At 50.7% G+C, this 20881-nt stretch overlaps 1 protein-coding gene across 8 annotated transcripts in view; it reads right to left on the reverse strand.

Moving 5' to 3' along the window:
* Positions 1 to 20881, reverse strand: part of anapc1 (anaphase promoting complex subunit 1) — a 318440-nt gene that overhangs the window by 214531 nt on the left and 83028 nt on the right. For all 8 annotated transcript variants that reach the window (XM_072500093.1, XM_072500089.1, XM_072500086.1 and 5 more), the window contains 2 exons: positions 16886 to 17034; positions 2668 to 2746 (listed from right to left, as the gene is read on the reverse strand). In XM_072500093.1, the coding sequence (XP_072356194.1) occupies positions 2668 to 2746; positions 16886 to 17034 (228 nt within the window). The remainder of the gene's footprint in view (positions 1 to 2667; positions 2747 to 16885; positions 17035 to 20881) is intronic.

The following is a 20881-nucleotide window of genomic DNA, read 5'->3' on the forward strand; positions in this document are numbered from 1 at the left end:
GCCTGGTTCGAATCCCACTACGGAATTAAAAATCTAATGATAACCATGAAACCACTGTTGATTGTCGTAAAAACCTATCTGGTTCACTAATGTCCTGCTGTCTTCATCTGGTCTGGCCTACATGTGACTCCAGGCCCACAGCAATGCAGTTGACTTTTAAATACCCTCCGAACAGTGGCAATTAAGGATGGGCAATAAATGCAGGCCGAGCCATTAATGCCCACCTTCCACAAACAAATTTTTAAAAATGCAGTAGGGAAACAGGAGAAAATGATAAAATCTACAGTGCAGAAGGAGGCCATTTGGCCCATCGAGTCTGGACCGGCCCTTGGAAAGAGCACCCTACTTAAGCCAGCCTCCACCCTATCCCTGTAGGGGCTGATTTAGCACCGTGGGCTAAACAACTGGCTTGTAATGCAGAACAATGCCAGCAGCGCGGGTTCAATACCCGTACCGGCCTCCCCGAACAGGCGCCGGAATGTGGCGACTAGGGGCTTTTCACAGTAACATCATTGAAGCCTACTTGTGACAATAAGCGATTATTATTTTTATTATTAACCCAGTAATCCCACCTAAGCTTTTGGACACTAAAAGGCAATTTAGCACAGCCATTCCACCTAAACTGCACGCCTTTGGGAGGAAACTGGAGCACCCGGAGGAAACCCACGCAGACACGGGGAGAAAGTGCAAACTCCGGACAGACAGTTACCCGAAGTCGGAATTGAACCTGGGTCCCCGGAGCTGTAAGGCAGCAGTGCTAACCACTGCGCCGCCCCAAACGTCTTTACCCAGAGGATGCTGAGAACATGGAACTGGCTACCTCAAGTATATATACATGAGGAGAAAGGTTATTTTTATGGGTTGGGGGAGGGCGGGGACAAGATGAGGCGGGAGGAGGTTTGTGTGGAAGAGAAACATCAGAAAAGATCGGATGGGCCGAATGGCCTGTTTCTGTTCTGTAAATTCCATACAGCATCGCGTTCTCTTCCTTCAGGGTTTGCATTCCCACCCTTTACCGTTCTTATGTTTGAAATTCTAAACGCTTGCAGCTTCTTACTTTAAATTTCTCTTGTTGTTCTGCCATATAGGCTCTCAAAAGGGAATTGGACTGTTATCGGGAAAGGAAAACCGTGCAGGGTCACAGGCTGGAGAATGGTGCGAAGTAAATTGCTCATTCGGAGAGCCGGGGCAGGCTGGATGGGCCGAATGTCCTCCCTCTGCGCTGTAACAATCCTGTGAAGGACAGCCCTACTCCTGTCAGTTCAAGAAAAGAATATTGTAAAAAAAGGACATCAAGAAACAAACAGAGCAGGAAGATTTCTCAACTCATGACTGATCCACTCGACAATAAGAAAGGAATGAAATAAAAAAGGGCAAGAATGAAATAAAAGCCAGAAAAAGAAATTGCATTCATAAACCAGCGACTTTCATGACCACAGAATACCCTCGAGCATTATACAGCTAATTTCAAAACATGGTCAGTGGTGGAACGAGTGAAAACAGAAGCCAACTTGCGTGCAGCAAGCTCCCACACACAGCAACAGCATAAACAAGTAGATTATGTGTTTGGTGGCATTAGTTAAGAGATAAATACTGGCCAGGACACACAGCCTCCTTGTTCAAAATAATGCTGCGGGATCTAAACAGATTACATGTGAAGTATAACTTTTGGTGAGTGGGCCCAAGTAGAATTCGTTTTAACCCTTTCTGCTTGCAGCCAACATCTAGTTGCTTTGATGCAAGGTTCCAATTAGACAACTACCATTACGATCAGACTCTTTCTCTTCCCTTTGATTTCGCAAAATGGACCGCGTGGGGTTCTTGGACTCCATCAATGCTCCTTCTGAACTTGTTGCCTGGGAGAGTTTTCACGAATAGCCTAGGAGATGGTGGACTCTCTTACATCCTCCACTGACACCAAGTTTCTGCTGGATGCGCCCATTGAGCAACAGGAGTGGTTCTTTGCTAGGTGGGGGTAGAGGGTGTTGTGACGGAGATAAGGAGATAATCAAACCAGCACCTCATACCCCTTACCTTTCCAGAAAAAGAAAACCATGCTGCTCCCTGTCTTAGCTTAACTTTGCTCCCCGGGGATTCACTTCCACGGATAAAGTGTATTTTCTGAGGCATTGCAGCTTTATGGGGCAGCTCCTGTGAGTTGCATTTCTGGGCCACATTCTTTAATGCTATAAATGCCTTTAGCAGCGAGAGCTTTACAAATCATTCTCAGCCAAGCAAATTCTTTGGACGTACTTAAAACATGTAAGCAATTTTCTGTCTAGCAGCATGCCTGGCATACTTATTGACGGCTCTTGTGGAGATTAACCCCCACGTGCACTTCAAGCACAAGGGCAGAACAGCTCACCGTTAGCTGTACGATAGGGAATGGGAGGGAATGCAAGCCTTCCTGTTCTGGTTCTCTCTGCTTCCCATCAGCTCGTGTGTGGCTATTTTACCCATTGGCTGCCAGCAGCAATAGAAAATGGGCCAAATGTGGACGCAGAATTAATAAGCCCTGATCGCATGCTGAAAGGAATATTTACCCACAGGCGTCATCACAAATATTGTGGCCCACGTCAAAATTGCTACCAGCAAAGTGGAACTTTTTCAGTACCCTTCCCAAACATGGCAGAAAAAGGAATTCCCATTTGAAGAAAGGCCAAGTACCTGCTGCGATCCTCGATAAATACATGGACGGCTCAAGGGAGAGTGCCTTCTCATCACCAAGTATGTACAGTGCAAAACTCTGCAACAGAAACAAAGAGGCACAATTTAGCAAGAGAATATCATAAACCACTGACCTCTCCCACCCTTCAATCATTTCCTCCGCTGGCGCAAATACGACCGGCCAAATGGCCTCATTCTGCGCCGTAACAGTCCGATAATTATGTGATACTGCGAAGTAGTTACATTTAAATTGTCTGTCAGCCTTCTTTTCCTCTTCTGACCTCTATTTTCTGTTCACCAGTTGTATAACTTAAAAGGTATTTTAAAATATTATTTTGCAGCATGTGGGCTTCGCTGGCTGGGTCAGCGTTTGTTGCCCATCCCTAATTACCCCTGAGAAGGTGGTGGTGAGCTGCCTTCATGAACGGCTGCAGTCCATACGGTGCAGGTGCACCCACTGTGCTGTTAGGGAGGGGGTTCCAGGATCTTGACCCAGCGACAGTGAAGGAACGGCGATATATTTCCAAGTCAGGATGGTGAGTGAACCTCCAGGTGGTGGGGTTCCCAGGTATCTGTTGCTCTTGGCCTTCTGGATGGTTGTGGGTTTGGAAGGTGCTGTCTAAGGAACTTTGGCGAGTTCCTGCAGTGCATCTTATAGATGGTACATATGGCTGCCACTGTTCGTCGGTGGTGGAGGGTTTGAATGTTTGTGGAAGGGGGAGCAATCAAGCGGCTGCTTTGTCATGGATGGTGCCGAGCTTCAGGAGTGCTGTTGGAGCTGCACTCATCCAGGCAAATGGAGAGTATTCCATTACACTCCTGACTTGTACCTTGTAGATGGTGGACAGGCTTTGGGGGGGGGGGGGGTGAGAAAGTGAGTTAATTGCCGTAGGATTCCTAGTCTTTGACCTGCCCTGGTAGCCACTGTATTAATATGGCTAGTCAGGTTCAGTTTCTGATCAATGGCAGACTCCAAGATGTTGATTGTGGGAGATCCAACAATGGTAATGCCATTGAATATCAAGGGCCGATGGTCAGGTGCTCTCTTGTAGGAGATGGTCATTGCCTAGCACTTGTGTGGTGCAAATGTTACTTGCCACTTGTCAGCCCAAGCCTGGCTATTGCCCAAGTCTTGCTGCATTTGGATATGGACTGTTACGTTATCCGAGGAGTCGCAAATGACGCTGAACATTGTGCAGTCATCCGCAAACATTTCCACTTCTAACCTTAGGATGGAAGGAAAGTAATTTATGAAGTAGCTGAAGATGGTTGAGCCTCGGATACTACCCTGAGGAAATCCGGTAGAGATGTCCTGGAGCTGAGATGATTGACCTCCAACCACCTCCTTTGTGACAGGTATGACTCCAACCAGCAGAGGGTTTCCCCACTGACTCCAGTTTAGCTAGGGCTCCTTGATGCCATACTCATTCAAATGCTGCCTTGAGGGCAATTACTCACACCTCACCTCTGGCATTCAGCTTTTTTGTCCATGTTTGGACCAAGGCTGTAATGAGGTCAGGAGTTGAGTAATCCTGGCGGAAACCAAACTGAGCATCCGTGAGCAGGTTATTGCTCAGTAAATGCCGCTTGATAGCACTGTTGATGACTCCTTCCAACACTTTGCTGATGATGGAGAGTAGACTGATAGAGCAGTAATTGCCTGGGTTGAATTTGTCCCGTTTCTTGTGTACAGGACACACCTGGGCAATTTTCCACATTGCCGGGTAGATGCCAGTGTTGTAGCTGTCCTGGAACAGCTTGGCTCGAGGTGCGGCAAGTTCTGGAACACGTCGAAATGCTTCTTAAATGTTGTGATGGTTCCCGTCTCTACCACCCTTCCAAGACGTGAGTTCCAGATTACCACCATCCTCTGGGTGAAAAGGTTATCCTCAAATTCCCTCTAAATACCGTGCTCCTTAACTTAAATCTATACCCCCTGGTTACTGACCCCTCTATTAAGGGGAAAAGCTTCTACCCATCAACTCTATCTATTTTCCTCATAATTTTGTAAACCTTGATTAGGTCCTGCCTCGGACTTCTCTGCTCCAAGGAAAATAACTCCGGAAAATAACTGAAACGCTCCAGCACAGGCAACATCCTGGTGAATCTCCTCTGCACCCTCTCTTGTGCAATCACGTCCTTCCTATAGTGTGGCAACCAGAACTGCACACCATACTCTAGCTATGCTCTCACGACCATTTTATACAGCTCCGTCATAATCTCCCTGCTCTTTTATTCCAAGCTTCGGAGAACAAAGGCAAGCATCCCATATGCTTTCTAAACACCTTATCTAGCTGTCCTGCTGCCTTCAGGGATCTTTGAACATGTACACCAAGATCCCTCTGGTCCTCTGTACTTCCCAGCGTCCTACCATTCATTGTGTATTCACTTGCCTTGTTAGTCCCCCCATAATGCACCATCTCACACTTTTCAGGGTTAAATTCCATTTGTTACTGTCCTGCCCATCTAAACAGCCTGTCCACATCATCTTGTAATCTAAGGTTTTCCTCCTTGCTATTTACACCACCAATTTTCGCGTCATTTGCGATCAGGGGCTGGTTTAGCACAGTAGGCTAAACAGCTGGTTTGTAATGCAGAACAATGCCAGCAGCGCAGGTTCAAGTTCCATACCGGCCTCCCCGAACAGACGCCGGAATGTGGCGACGAGGGGTTTTTCACAGTAACTTCACTGAAGCCTACTTGTGTCAATAAGCGATTATCATACCTCCCACATTCAACGTCTAGATTAATGTACACTACAACAGCAAGGGACCCAGCACCGATCCCGGTTGTACACCACTGGATATAGGCTCCCAGTCACAAAAACAACCTTCGACCACCACCCTCTGCTTTCTGCCACTAAGTCAATTTTGATTCCAAATTGCCCTGCATCCCAGGGGCTCTTACCTTCTTGATCAGTCTCCCATGAGGGACCTTGTCAAAAGCCTTAGTGAAGTCCATGTCGACTACATCAACTGCACTGCCCTCATCTACACACCCAGTTACCTCCTTGAAAAATTCAATCAATTCAATTCGATCCCCATCATTGAGGTGGAGATATCTGTGCAGCCTCTTCGCCCCTTTATTTGTTTGATTGTCCACCACCATTCCCGACTGGATGTGGTATACTGCAGAGCTTAGAATGATCCACTGGTCGTTGGATCGCTTAGCTTCAGCTATCGCATGGTGCTTTCACTGCTCGGCATGCAAGTAGTCTTGTTTTGGAGCGCCACCAAGTTGATATCTAATTTTCTGATATGCCTGGTGCATTTCCTGGCAAGCCCTCCTGCAGTCTTCATTGAGCAAGGGTTGATATTAATGGTAGAGTGGGGGATATGCTGGGCCATGAGGTTACAGACTATGTTGCATACAATTCTGCTGTTGATGATGGTCCACAGGGTCTCATGGATGTCCAGTTTTGCGCGATCTGTTGGAAATTGATCAATGTTTATAGTGGGGGCTTCAGGGATGGTAATACCATTGAATGTCATGGGGAGATGGATGGGTTCTCTCTTGTTGGAAATTATGATTGTCTAGCACTTGTGTGGCACAATTGCTAATTGTCACTTATCAGCCCAGGCCTGGATATTGCCCAGGTCTTGCGGCATGGGCATAGAATGCTTCAGCAGCTGAAGAGTCGTAAATGGTGCTGAAGATTGTGCAATCATCCACACATCTGACATTATGATGGAGGGAAAGTGGTTGATGAACCAGATGAAAATGATTGGGCCCAGAACACTACCCTGAGGTTGCTGATCAGGCCACTTCTACAGCGCATGGAACTTTAGGGATCCCAATGTGTGTATTTACCAGTGAAAGTGACGGACCCCCCAGGCAGATATCTCAATTAGCATGTTCAAGAACAAAGAAAAGTACAGCACAGGAACAGGCCCTTCGGCCCTCCAAGCCCGTGCCGACCATGCTGCCCGACTAAACTACAATCTCCTACACTTCCTGGGTCCGTATCCCTCTATTCCCATCCTATACATGTATTTGTCAAGATGCCCCTAAACGTCACTATCGTCCCTGCTTCCACCACCTCCTCCGGCAGCGAGTTCCAGGCACCAACTACCCTGTGTGTAAAAGCTTGCGTCGTACATCTACTCTAAACCTTGCCCCTCGCACCTTAAACCTATGCCCCCTAGTAATTGACCCCGCTACCCTGGGGAAAAGCCTCTGACTATCCACTCTGTCTATGCCCCTCATAATTTTGTAGACCTCTATCAGGTCGCCCCTCAACCTCTGTCGTTCCAGTGAGAACAAACTGAGTTTATTCAACCGCTCCTCATAGCTAATGCCCTCCATACCAGGGAACATCCTGGTAAATCTCTTTTGCACCTTCTCTAAAGCCTCCTCCTCCTTCTGGTAGTGTGGCGACCAGAATTGAACACTATACTCCAAGTGTGGCCTAACGAAGGTTCTATACAGCTGCAACATGAGAACGGGAGCTCATTTGACTGCTCCATTTCAGAGGTGAATTTGAGAAGAAGATAGAGCCCATTAAGGTGTGTAAGGAGACGAGCACATGGTGGCACAGGCACAAAGGGGGGACGGGAACAAGGGTTGGGTACCTGGGGGAATAGGCACTGAGGAAATGCACAGGGTGATTAGTTGACTTGTGTGTGGAATGATTTTGATGATTGAATGATTAGGTCGATCAAGTTGTTTGGAATGCTTGTGTTGCAATGGCCTTTATTTCAGCATTTCAGCCAACAGGACTCTGTTATGGTCAGAAAGAGAGGGAAGCTAAGGTGTGGGACTGTTGGTGGATTCGGAATTGATGCTGCATTCACTGATTCCCCCAGTCGGCTGAGCAGATCATGATTAGTCTGGCCTGCCTTCTCCCTTCCTCCTCACCCGCAGATTCCCACCATCTATCTGGCAGCTAAGGCTCTGCCCTCACGCTGATACGGTTGCACAGGACATGGCAGGTCACCAGGAGTGATGACATGGCATGGGGAATACTGCAGGGCTTCAAGAGTGGTCAAGGCAGCAGAAGTATTGCTTCAGGACCCTAATGGTCTGCTTCATCACATTCATGTTGCAGAATGGCCCTCACTATGGCTTGCTGCACACGTCATGCACACCAGAGTCATGAATACGTGGATAGGTCTCATCACCAAGGAGCCACCCTCTGGCTTGTTGTGGTGCATGGTGGCTCAAATGCTGATGGTCGGGTGGGCTGCTACAGTATGAAGGCAATCATGACTGCTGTCTGCATTCCAGGTATTCATCTGCATGATGCACTGAACATGGTCACACCCCAGCTGCATGTTGAGGGAGTGGAACCCCTTCCGGTTGCTGGACATCTCCAAGCTCACAAGCGATGCCCGCACAATATTGCTAAGTGTGCAGTCCATGGCACCCAGCAACCTGGGGAGGTTTGTTCTTCTTGACAAGCCGCATGCTTGTCCCCCTTGCGTTACTCTGACCAGAGAAAATCAAACGTATTTGACTCCAAATTCAGAACCTCAGTGACCCCCTTTACGGAACACGAGATGTTAAATATGCCCCAGCCTGGAAGGCATCCGACCTAAAGAAATTCATCGCAGGGCAAGGATGACACTGCCAGTTGTGAAGAACCATTGACGGTGTCGTCCTCACCCGGCTCCCAAGCTGTGGGTCAGGTTACAAAAAGCAGCAGATTTCAGTGAACTGCTCCTACGGAAATGGAGGTGTCCAAAAGACTGGTTCTCGCTGAGGTGAGAAAATTGTTTCCTCAAGTACCTAGAAATAGCCTCCTGCTCAGAATTTGTCTCCTATTCCCTCTTCGAGCAGCTCACCCTGCCCTGTCAAAGCTGCTTATTCCTCTATTCCCAGAGCACAAATCTGAGAAGTCAGAACCAAGGACTTACCCTTGACTTCAGCAGTATAAATTACCAAACACTGCTGCCAACTCAGCAATGCCCAGGGGAAACCAATTAGCAACTAATCAGAATGGAGTTGATCCCTTCGAATAGAACTGGTGGCGCGGGCTTCCTGCTGCTGAATGCATGTTCAGCTGTACAAGATTTGAAGAGATTGGCAAGCTAGTTGCAACTTTCAGCTTGAAAAAAAACACCGTTGGCATCAAAGCAACGTTATGTGCTGATCAACGCGTCAATCTGGCTGCTCCACAGGTTCCCAAACCCCCTTGCACCCCCGCTAACACCTTACCCAAGATGGCACCCAGCAGGGCCTGCTCCAAAATGTCTGACATGGACTCCATTTTGACCAACAGGAGCTTGGCAATTGAATTTTGCAGCCAATGTGGCTGAAGTCCCTGATCCCTGGCAAACCTTCGCTGCACCATGTCCAGGGCCATGATGGTAGGGTGGAGATCGACCACAAGGGAGAGATTTTGAAAGTGCATTCAAGGTCATGACAGCTGACAGTCTAAAGCAAAAGCACGCACAAAATATTATTTTATTGAGCCCATTGAATGCATTGGAGGTCAATACTTTTAACTTGATACCTCCTTTTACAGCTATAACATCCAGGTTAGAAACTGTTTTGTGTGATTATTAGGGAGCTTTTGTTGAAAAACATTGGGATGAACCCAAATTGAAATGGTTTGTTTAGAAGCATAGCAATGTGACTGTTCGTGATCCACTGGGAAACACTGATAGACCAACTACCGCAAATGCTTTCAAGAGCTTTACCAAGGATACAAAAAAATCTATCTGAGCGGCATCACGAGTACAGAAAAATAAATTATAATATGCATAAAAAGTGAGACCCTTAAGAAATAGAAAACAAAAAAAGAATCTGTATTTTCAGTTGTTTTACCCGGGGCTGGTTTAGCACTGGGCTAAATCGCTGGCTTTTAAAGCAGACCAATGCAGGCCAGCAGCACGGTTCAATTCCCGTACCAGCCTCCCCGAACAGGCGCCGGAATGTGGCGACTAGGGGCTTTTCACAGTAACTTCATTTGAAGCCTACTTGTAACAATGAGCAATTTTCATTTCATTTCTGAAGGCAGACATCGCAGGAAACGGAGCAATTTGGACAGCATATGTGACAAGCAGGCAGGTCAGCAATTTCAGGTAGTGTATCTTTCAGAATTGTTCTGAAACAACGTCACCACCACGTCATTAACCTGCTTCTTCTCTTTCCCAGTATTGACAGAGGTGCTGCCGCTCTCCACTATTTTCAATTTCCCATCAGTCACAGGTAAAATCAGGCAGCAGCAGTTGGCTTTAAAGGGGGCAATGGAGAAGGTTCCGTTTCACTTATGTGGTGTTGGACTGGGGTGAGCACAGTAAGAAGTCTTACAACACCAGGTTAAAGTCCAACAGGTTTGTTTCAAACACTAGCTTTCCGAGCACTGCTCCTTCCTCAGGTGAATGAAGAGGTAAATGTACCATGCTTCAGGACATCCTTTCCTGCAGCATATGAGGTAGACAACGTTGGCCGAGTCGCACGAGTATGTACCGCGTACCTGGTGGGTGGTGTTCTCACGTGTAATGGTGGTATCCATGTCGATGATCTGGCACGTCTTGCAGAGATTGCCATGGCAGGGTTGTGTGGTGTCGTGGTCACTGTTCTGAAGACTGGGTAGTTTGCTGCAAACAATGGCTTGTTTGAGGTTGCGCGGTTGTTTGAAGGCAAGTAGTGGGGGTGTGGGGATGACCTTGGCAAGATGTTCATCTTCGTCAATGACGTATTGAAGGCAGCGAAGAAGATGTTGTAGTTTCTCCGCTCCGGGAAGTACAGGACGACAAAGGGTACTCTGTTGGTTGTGTCCCGTGTTTGTCTTCTGAGGAGGTCGGTGCGGTTTTTTGCTGAGGCGCGTTGGAACTCTCAGTCGATGAATCAAGCGCCATATCCCATTCATACGAGGTCATCTTTCAGCGTCTGTAGATGTCTGTTACGCTCCTCCTCGTCTGAGCAGATCCTGTGTATACGGAGCGCTTGTCCATAGGGGATGGCTTCTTTAATGTGTTTAGGGTGGAAGCTGGAGAAGTGGCGCATCGTGAGGTTATCCGTGGCCTTGCGGTAAAGCAAAGTGCTGAGGTGACCGTCCTTGATGGAGATGAGTGTATCCAAGAATGCAACTGATTTTGGAGAGTAGTCCATGGTGAGTCTGATGGTGGGATGGAACTTATTGATGTCATCGTGTAGTCGTTTCAGTGATTCATTTGTCCAAAGGAAAAAAATGTCATCGATGTATCTGGTGTATAACGTCGGTTCAAGGTCCTGTGTGGAGAGGAGGTCTTGTTCAAACTTGTGCATGAAGATGTTGGCTGTTCCGTGCATCTGGATGAAGAACTTGTTGTCGAAGGTGAAGACATTGTGATCCAGAATGAAGCGAACGAGTTGCAGAATTGCGCTACCTATGCGAGTAGTAAGCTCTGTGCTCTCCTGCAGGAGCGACTGTGGGGACTGCCCTTGGATGGGCTACGTGCTGCTGCACCGGCGGGCGGCGACCAGTTGCGTAGGTTGGGGGGGGTGGGTGGCGGGAAGGGAGAGTTGGTGGGGTGGAGGGTGGGTACTGGGGTGGGGGCACCAATACGGCTGGTGTGACTCTGCCCAACCACGATCACGGTGGGCGGTCAGTGGGGTGAACGGCACGTTGGCAGCCTTGCAACTTGGCGGCCCGTGCCTGGACACCCTGATCCCGTGGGGGTCATCTCAATCCCGCGGCCCAGCCCTTGGTCTGCGCCCTCCCCATCCCCTGCCAGCCCTGCCAATGACAGGACCTGCAGCCCACGGTCATGTCCCACCTCCCCTCTCTCCCTCATCGGCTCAGCTTCGGATTCTTGAAAACCACAAGGGAAGCACGGCGTCGGTATTTCGCCCGTCGCAGTCGGAGCATCCCGGAGAATACCGGGTCAGACCCGCGAATGACATGTGAATCGTGTTTACTGCACGTGCGGCGTACAGCACATTGAAGCCGGTGTCCAGGCACCGGAGAATGGCGTTCGGTCAGGCGCCCGCCAGACGCCACGATTCTGGTTCACGGCTGATCCTCCACCCAGTTGCCTTTCCCAATTCCAGCTTCGGCTGATGGAAAATCCCGCCCCAAGACTTCGAAACAAAACAAAAGGTATTTGGTTAGCAGGCAATCTATTCTTAACTGCTTTCAGGCGGAAGTCAGTTTTTGAAGCAGTTAAAACCACTCTCACCCCCTGCAATACATTTAGGAACTGTCTGATTTCAAGCCTTGCCACGGTCCAGCACCTTTACAATTTTGGTGTTTAAAACCTAGAATAACAAAAGATGCACTGAAATTATTTCCTTCAAACTGGGTCACAAGGTTATGCTTCATACATGTGCTGGGATTGCGTGATAGTAACTCCATGCTGGGTCAAAGACTTCATTCTGTAATGTGCCTGAAACGACCTACAGAAATACACGAAAAACATAACCATTTCAGAACTAATTCAATTATTATTTTTAGTCACATCTCCAGGGACCAGACCAATTTTGAAATGTGCCGTGGGTATTAAATGGTCGCTCCCTCCAACAATGTCAAGATTTGAGTTTTAACCCAAAATTGCAACTGTACCCCAGTTCCCAAAACCTCACCCTGTACCCCAGACACCCAGAATCTTGCCTGTGCCCCAGTCCATGAAGAACCTCAACTTGTACCCCAGTCTCACACAACCTCACCCTGTACCCCAGTCCCCCAGAACCTCACCCTGTACCCCACTCCCACAGAACCTCACCCTGTACCCCAGTCCCCCAGAACCTCACCCTGTACCCCAGTCCCCCAGAACCTCACCCTGTACATCAGTCCCCCAGAACCTCACCCTGTACCCCAGTGCCACACAACCTCACCCTGTACCACAGTCCCACACAACCTCACCCTGTACCCCAGTCCCACACAACCTCACCCTGTACCCCAGTCCCCCAGAACCTCACCCTGTACCCCAGTCCCACACAAACTCACCCTGTGCCTCAATCCCGCATAACCTCACCCTGTACACCAGTCCCGCACAACCTCACCCTGTACCCCAGTCCCCAAGAGCCTCACCTGTACCTCAGTCCCCCAGAACCTCACGCTGTACCCCAGTCCCTCAGAACCTCACCCTGTACCTCAGTCCTCCAGAACCTCACGCTGTACCCCAGTCCCTCAGAACCTCACCCTGCACCTCAGTCCCCCAGAACCTCACCCTGTACCCCAGTGCCACACAACCTCACCCTGTACCTCAATCCCGCACAACCTCACCCTGTACCCCAGTCCCCCAGAACCTCACCCTGTACCCCAGTGCCACACAACCTCACCCTGTACCTCAATCCCGCACAACCTCACCCTGTACCCCAGTCCCACACAACCTCACCCTGTAGCCCAGTCCCACACAACCTCACCCTGTAGCCCAGTCCCACACAACCTCACCCTGTACCCCAGTCCCACACAACCTCACCCTGTACCCCAGTCCCACACAACCTCACCCTGTACCCCAGTCCCACACAACCTCACTGTACCTCAGTCCCCCAGAACCTCACCCTGTACCTCAATCCCGCACAACCTCACCCTGTACCTCAGTCCCCCAGAACCTCACCCTGTACCCCAGTCCCACACAACCTCACCCTGTACCCCAGTCCTCCAGAACCTCACCCTGTACTCCAGTCCCACACAACCTCACCCTGTACCCCAGTCCCACACAACCACACCCTGTACACCAGTCCCACACAACCTCACACTGTACCTCAGTCCCCCAGAACCTCACCCTGTACCTCAGAATCTCACCCTGTACCCCAGTCCCACACAACCTCACCCTGTACCCCAGTCCCACACAACCTCACCCTGTAGCCCAGTCCCACACAACCTCACCCTGTAGCCCAGTCCCACACAACCTCACCCTGTACCCCAGTCCCACACAACCTCACTCTGTACCTCAGTCCCCCAGAACCTCACCCTGTACCCCAGTCCCTCAGAACCTCACCCTGTACCCCAGTCTCACACAACCTCACGCTGTACCCCAGTCCCTCAGAACCTCACCCTGTACCTCCGTCCTCCAGAACCTCACCCTCTACCCCAGTCCCACACAACCTCACCCTGTACCCCAGTCCCACACAACCTCACTCTGTACCTCATTCCCCCAGAACCTCACCCTGTACCCCAGTCCCTCAGAACATCACCCTGTACCCCAGTCCCACACAACCTCACCCTGTACCCCAGTCCCACACAACCTCACCCTGTACCCCAGTCCCTCAGAACCTCACCCTGTACCCCAGTCCCTCAGAACCTCACCCTGTACCTCAGTCCCCCAGAACCTCACCCTGTACCCCAGTCTCACACAACCTCACCCTGTACCCCAGTCCCACACAACCTCACCCTGTACCCCAGTCCCACACAACCTCACCCTGTACCCCAGTCCCACACAACCTCACCCTGTACCCCAGTCCCACACAACCTCACCCTGTACCCCAGTCCCTCAGAACCTCACCCTGTACCTCCGTCCTCCAGAACCTCACCCTCTACCCCAGTCCCACACAACCTCACCCTGTACCCCAGTCCCACACAACCTCACTCTGTACCTCATTCCCCCAGAACCTCACCCTGTACCCCAGTCCCTCAGAACATCACCCTGTACCCCAGTCCCACACAACCTCACCCTGTACCCCAGTCCCACACAACCTCACCCTGTACCCCAGTCCCTCAGAACCTCACCCTGTACCCCAGTCCCTCAGAACCTCACCCTGTACCTCAGTCCCCCAGAACCTCACCCTGTACCCCAGTCTCACACAACCTCACCCTGTACCCCAGTCCCACACAACCTCACCCTGTACCCCAGTCCCACACAACCTCACCCTGTACCCCAGTCCCACACAACCTCACCCTGTACCCCAGTCCCACACAACCTCACCCTGTACCCCAGTCCCACACAACCTCACCCTGTACCCCAGTCCCACACAACCTCACCCTGTACCCCAGTCCCCCAGAACCTCACCCTGTACCCCAGTCCCTCAGAACCTCACCCTGTACCCCAGTCCCACACAAACTCACCCTGTACCCCAGTCCCACACAACCTCACCCTGTACCCCAGTCCCTCAGAACCTCACCCTGTACCCCAGTCCCACACAACCTCACCCTGTACCCCAGTCCCACACAACCTCACCCTGTAACCCAGTCCCACACAACCTTACCCTGTACCCCAGTCCCACACAACCTCACTCTGTAGCCCAGTCCCACACAACCTCACCCTGTACCCCAGTCCCACACACCCTGTACCCCAGTCTCACAAAACCTCACCCTGTACCCCAGTCCAACATACACCCTGTACCCCCGTACCTCACTCTGTACCCGTCCCTCACAACCTCACCCTGTACCCCAGCCCCTCACAACCTTCTTCCCTGTACCCAAGTCCCTCACACTCCCTGTACCCCAGTCCCACACACACCCTGTACCCCAGTCCCACACACACCCTGTACCCCAGTCCCACACACACCCTGTACCCCAGTCCCACACACACCCTGTACCCCAGTCCCACACACACCCTGTACCCCAGTCCCACACACACCCTGTACCCCAGTCCCACACACACCCTGTACCCCAGTCCCACACACACCCTGTACCCCAGTCCCACACACACCCTGTACCCCAGTCCCACACACACCCTGTACCCCAGTCCCACACACACCCTGTACCCCAGTCCCACACACACCCTGTACCCCAGTCCCACACACACCCTGTACCCCAGTCCCACACACACCCTGTATCCCAGTCCCACACACTCCCTGTACCCCAGTCCCACACACTCCCTGTACCCCAGTCCCACACACTCCCTGTACCCCAGTCCCACACACTCCCTGTACCCCAGTCCCACACACTCCCTGTACCCCAGTCCCACACACTCCCTGTACCCTAGTCCCACACACTCCCTGTACCCCAGTCCCACACACTCCCTGTACCCCAGTCCCACACACTCCCTGTACCCCAGTCCCACACACTCCCTGTACCCCAGTCCCACACACTCCCTGTTCCCCAGTCCCACACACACCCTGTACCCCAGACCCACACACACCCTGTACCCCAATCCCATGCACACGCTGTACCCCAGTCCCCCACACACCCTGTACCCCAGACCCACACACACCCTGTACCCCAGACCCCCACACACACTATACACCAGACCCACACACACCGTACCCCAGACCCCCACACACCCTGTACCCCAGTCCCTCACACCCTGTACCCCAGTCCCACACACTCCCTGTACCTCAGTCCCACACACACACTGTACCACACACCCTGTACCCCAGTCCCACACACGCCCTGTACCCTAGTCCCACACACGCCCTGTACCCCAGTCCCACACACGCCCTGTACCCCAGTCCCACGCACGCCCTGTACCCCAGTCCCACACAGTCCCTGTACCCCAGTCCCACACACCCCTGTCCCACACACACCCTGTCCCACACACACCCTGTCCCACACACACCCTGTCCCACACACACCCTGTCCCACACACACCCTGTCCCACACACACCCTACATATCTTACCCTGTACCCCAGTCTCATTACCTCACCCTGTACCCCAGTCTCATTACCTCACCCTGTACCCCAGTCCCACACACACACCGTACCTCAGTCCCACACACACCCTGTACCCCAGTCCCACACACACACCCTGTACCCCAGCCCCACACACACCCTGTACCCCAGTCCCACACACACACTGGACCCCAGTCCCACACACACACTGGACCCCAGTCCCACACACACACTGGACCCCAGTCCCACACACACACTGGACCCCAGTCCCACACACCCTGGACCCCAGTCCCACACACACCCTGGACCCCAGTCCCACACACACCCTGGACCCCAGTCCCACACACACCCTGGACCCCAGTCCCACACACACCCTGGACCCCAGTCCCACACACACCCTGGACCCCAGTCCCACACACACCCTGGACCCCAGTCCCCCACACACCCTGTACCCCGGTCCCCCACACACCCTGTACCCCGGTCCCACACACCCTGTACCCCAGTCCCACAGAACCTGACAAAATATGACTGACAACAACGGATTTTCATATTAGAAAGGACAACGTTTTGGAAGGAAAATCATAGAGGAATATCAGCAATGTGTTGACCGTTTTAGGCAATTTGTTAGCATACTTAAGAAAAAAAACAAGATAGCGACTGGCTGACAAGTGTGACAGTTCAACAGTTCCATGTAATCAGCATGAATACCACTGCAAAGTCAACTTCTCTCAACACTCCCCCATCACTTTTTGCAAAATATAGTGCAATCAAAAAGTAGAGCAGAAGGTGGCTTACCTGTACTATTAATTTTGTTCTTTCACAGATGCCAGGCAGGTAAGGGAAAGGGGACATCATATCAGCATTCAGACAAGAGCTCAGCCAGTGATAGATGCTTGGAGGTTCAGCAGTGAGGAAAGGCGGCTGGTGCATGAGTCTGGTTTGTGCTGTGTTGACAAAGCAAAGTCTTAAAATCTTAATATCGTCCTCAATGCTCTACAGTTACGATAACTAGTTTCCCTTTAAACTTGGCTCCTGGTGGCAATGGCAGATTTTAGGGATTTAGATTTGTTTGTCAAAAATAAAGTAGTTTATTCATATTCGCATTGAGTACCTGATCAGTGAATAATCACTGTGATATTCAGTTGCTTTAGCTGTAGCTCCCCCATTTATGGGCAAATGGACTGCCCTATGCATCAAGTCATAGTGACTAGGAAGATTCTAGTCAGGACCGTGACCTGACCTCACCCAAGGCTAAGTGAGCTAAGCGGAAATCTGCAATCATCACCATGAAATAGACTCGAGTTCTCAGTGTCAATTGAAATGTTTAGATTATTATCAATCTCAGATGCTGCAAAAGTTAGGGAACTGTGTTGTGGTCACCTCTGTGCTATTAAACAACACTCAATGCAAGTACATTAGTGTGACGCAAGGAGAGGAACAGTGCTCTTCCAGAATCGGCCTGGTCATGTCACCCGGTGCTGTTTCTACGGTTACATCATCTATGACGACTCACTGTCAAGAGTTCACAGATGACTACCAGCCACTCCTAACAGTAGTGAATGAAACAAGCAACCATGGCAAAGAATCAGAATCTTCAGATGGTGAGGGGAGGGGGTGAAAAACATGATAAATAAAACAGTTGATCACGAACAGGCTCTCGTGCATCACAGATACACCATTGATAACAGAGGACATTAGGAGGTAACTCTGAATATTTTTAAGGCAGAGGTGTGTAGATTGTTGGGAAGCAAGGATAGGTTATCAGGGGGAGCAGGAAGTTACTATCAAATCAGCCATGATCTCATTAAATGACTGAGCAGGTCGATGGGCCGAATGGCCTACGCCTGCTCCTCGTTCGGCTGTACTACCAAGACAAACTATTACTTTAAATAATTCAAATATTATAACTTGTTACTTCACGATCCATCTTTTTTCTGTCCCAAATATGTTTGCTGCCACCTGCCATATGAACATAGGAACAGAAGTGGGACACTCATCCCCTCCAGCCCACTCCACCATTCAACTAGGTCATGGCGGATCTACTACCTCAATGTTATTTTTCTGCACCATCGACATACCTCTCGCTATCTTTAATATCTGGAAAACTATTGATCTTTGTCTAGATCACACTCAGTGACTGAGCCTCCACAGCTCTCCTGCGCAGAGAATTCCAAAAATTCACCACCATCTGACTGAAGAAATTCCTCCTCAACTCAAGACTTAAACGGACTACCGCTTATTTGGAGACTGTGCCCCCCCGGTTCAAGAACCCTCCAGCCAGGGGAAATATCGCCCCCTCCATCAGCCCTGTCGAGCCCTGTAAGAATTGTATGCTTCAATTACATTACCTCTCATTCTTCTAAATTCTATAGACTATAAGTCCAGTCTCCTCAATCATTCCTCATGGGACAATCTCATCGGGAATCAGTCTGGTTATATTATCTACGAGGCAGGGGTGCCCCTGTCGCCGCTGCTGTTTGCGCTGTCCATAGAGCCATTGGCGCTGGCTCTCAGGGGGTCGGCAGAGTGGGGTTTATGAGGGGACGGAGGGCGCATCGGTTGCCGCTCTCTGCCGATGACCTCTTGCTGTATGTTTCGGATCCGTTGGAGAGCATGGGAAGGATTATGGGCCTGCTGGGGAAGTTTGAAGGGTTCTCAGGGTAGAAGCTGAATGTAGGGAAAAGCTAGGTATTCCCGGTGAATGAACTGGCACAGCGGGCGAATGCAGGGGGGTGATGCCATTTACGGTAGCAAGGGATAGGTTTCGGTATTTGGGGATTCAGGTAGCGATGGAATAGACGGGGCTCCACAAGTGGAACTTAACGAAGCTGGTGGAGGAGGCTAGGGAGGATCTTCAGAGGTGGCATACACTGCACTTGAAATGAAAAAATGAAATGAAAATCGCTTCTTGTCACAAGTAGGCTTCAAATGAAGTTACTGTGAAAAGCCCCCAGTCGCCACATTCCTGCGCCTGTTCGGGGAGGCTGGTACGGGAATTGAACCGTGCTGCTGGCCTGCCTTGGTCTGCTTTCAAAGCCATCGATTTAGCCCAGTGGCCTTTTTTCGGAAAGTCAACACGATCATTTCTGACTTTATATAGGGAAGGTGCCAAGGGTAGGAGGACCCTGCTACAGATGCAGAGGCAACGGGGGGGGGGGGTCCGGCGTTGCCAAACCTCATCATTATTATTGTGCCATGATGTGGAGATGCCGGCGTTGGACTGGGGTGAGCACAGTAAGAAGTCTTACAACACCAGATTAAAGTCCAACAGGTTTGTTTCGATGTCACTAGCTTTCGGAGCACTGCTCCTTCCTCAGATGAATGAGGAAGGAGCATTCCGGAACATTCACCTGAGGAAGGAGCAGCGCTCCGAAAGCTAGTGATTCGAGACAAAGCTGTTGTACTTTAACCTGGTGTTGTAAGACTTCTTATTATTGGGCGGTGAATGTGGACAAGGTGCAGCGGTGGTGGGAAGGAGAAGGGGTAGAGTGGGTTAGGTTGGAGGAGGAATCTTCTAAGGGGTCTAGTTTGAGGGCTATGGTTACGGCAGCATTGCCAATGGCTCCGAGTAGGTTTTCAAGGAGCCCGGTGGTGCAGCGCACGGTGAAGATATGGAATCAGTTGAGGAGGCATTTTAGGGTGGAAGGGCTGTCAGTGCTAATGCCGCTGTGCGAGAATGGATACTGTATACAGGAGGTGGAGGGAATTGGGGCTGGTCAAGGTGAGGGATCTGTATTTGGAGGAAGGGTTCGTCAGTCTGGAGGAGCTCAGGGAGAGGGTCGAGCTGCCGAGGGGGAGTGAGTTCAGGTATCTGCAGGTTAGGGAAAGATCTGGAGGCAACCCTAGGTTGCCGGGATACACCTTGCTGGAGCAACTGCTGCTCCCGGATATGGAAGGGGAGGGAAGAATTGGGGATATATACAAGTGGCTGTGGGAGCAGGGAGGCGAGTGGGTGGTGAAGATCAAAGAGAAATGGGAAGCAGAGTTGGAAGGGGAGGTCAATTGGGGAGCATGGAGTGAGGCACTGCGTAGGGTAAACGGGACTTCCTTTCGTGCAAGGATGAGCCCGATAGGGTGCATATGACGCGGGCGAGAATTAGTTTTTTTTTCAGGGGGTAGCAGACGAGTGTGAGAGGGGTGGGCGGGGGCCAGCGAATCACCCGCACATGTTTTGGGATTGCGAAAAACTGGGAAGATTCTGGGCTGGAGTGTTCGCGGTCTTGGCTAGGATAGTGGAGGAGGAGGTGGACCCGGACCCTTTGGTGGCGATATTTGGGGTTTCAGAGAAGCCGGAGCTCATGGAGAGGAGGAAGGCCGATGTCTTGGCCTCCGCCTCTCTGATTGCACGGCGACGAATTTTGCCGGAGTGGCGGTCGGCATTGCCACCAGGGGTAGTGGCTTGGTTGGGTAAACTGTACGACTTGCTGCGATTAGAGAAGATAAAGTATGAGTTATGGGGCTCTTCAGAGGGGGTTTGAAGAAAGGTGAGGATGTTTGTAACCGTATTTGAGGGGCTGTTCGTCGCGGGGGAAGGGGGGTGGTGAAAAAGAGCAAAAAATCTGTACTGGCTGTATAGTTGATTTTAGGGAAGCATGTTTCCCAGGGTGTTTGTTCATTGTAACCTGTTTTGATACATGTTTGTAATAAAATACATTTCTTTAAAAACGTCATATGCTGATTTAACTGAAAGATGGCACTTCCAACAGTACAGCATTCACGGAACACTGAATTCAAGTCTTAGCCGAGGTTATGGACTCAACTCCTTGGAGTGGGACTTGCTTTACAGTTCAA

Source organism: Scyliorhinus torazame, chromosome 4 (assembly GCF_047496885.1).
Source record: "Scyliorhinus torazame isolate Kashiwa2021f chromosome 4, sScyTor2.1, whole genome shotgun sequence".
Taxonomy (NCBI): Eukaryota; Metazoa; Chordata; class Chondrichthyes; order Carcharhiniformes; family Scyliorhinidae; genus Scyliorhinus; species Scyliorhinus torazame.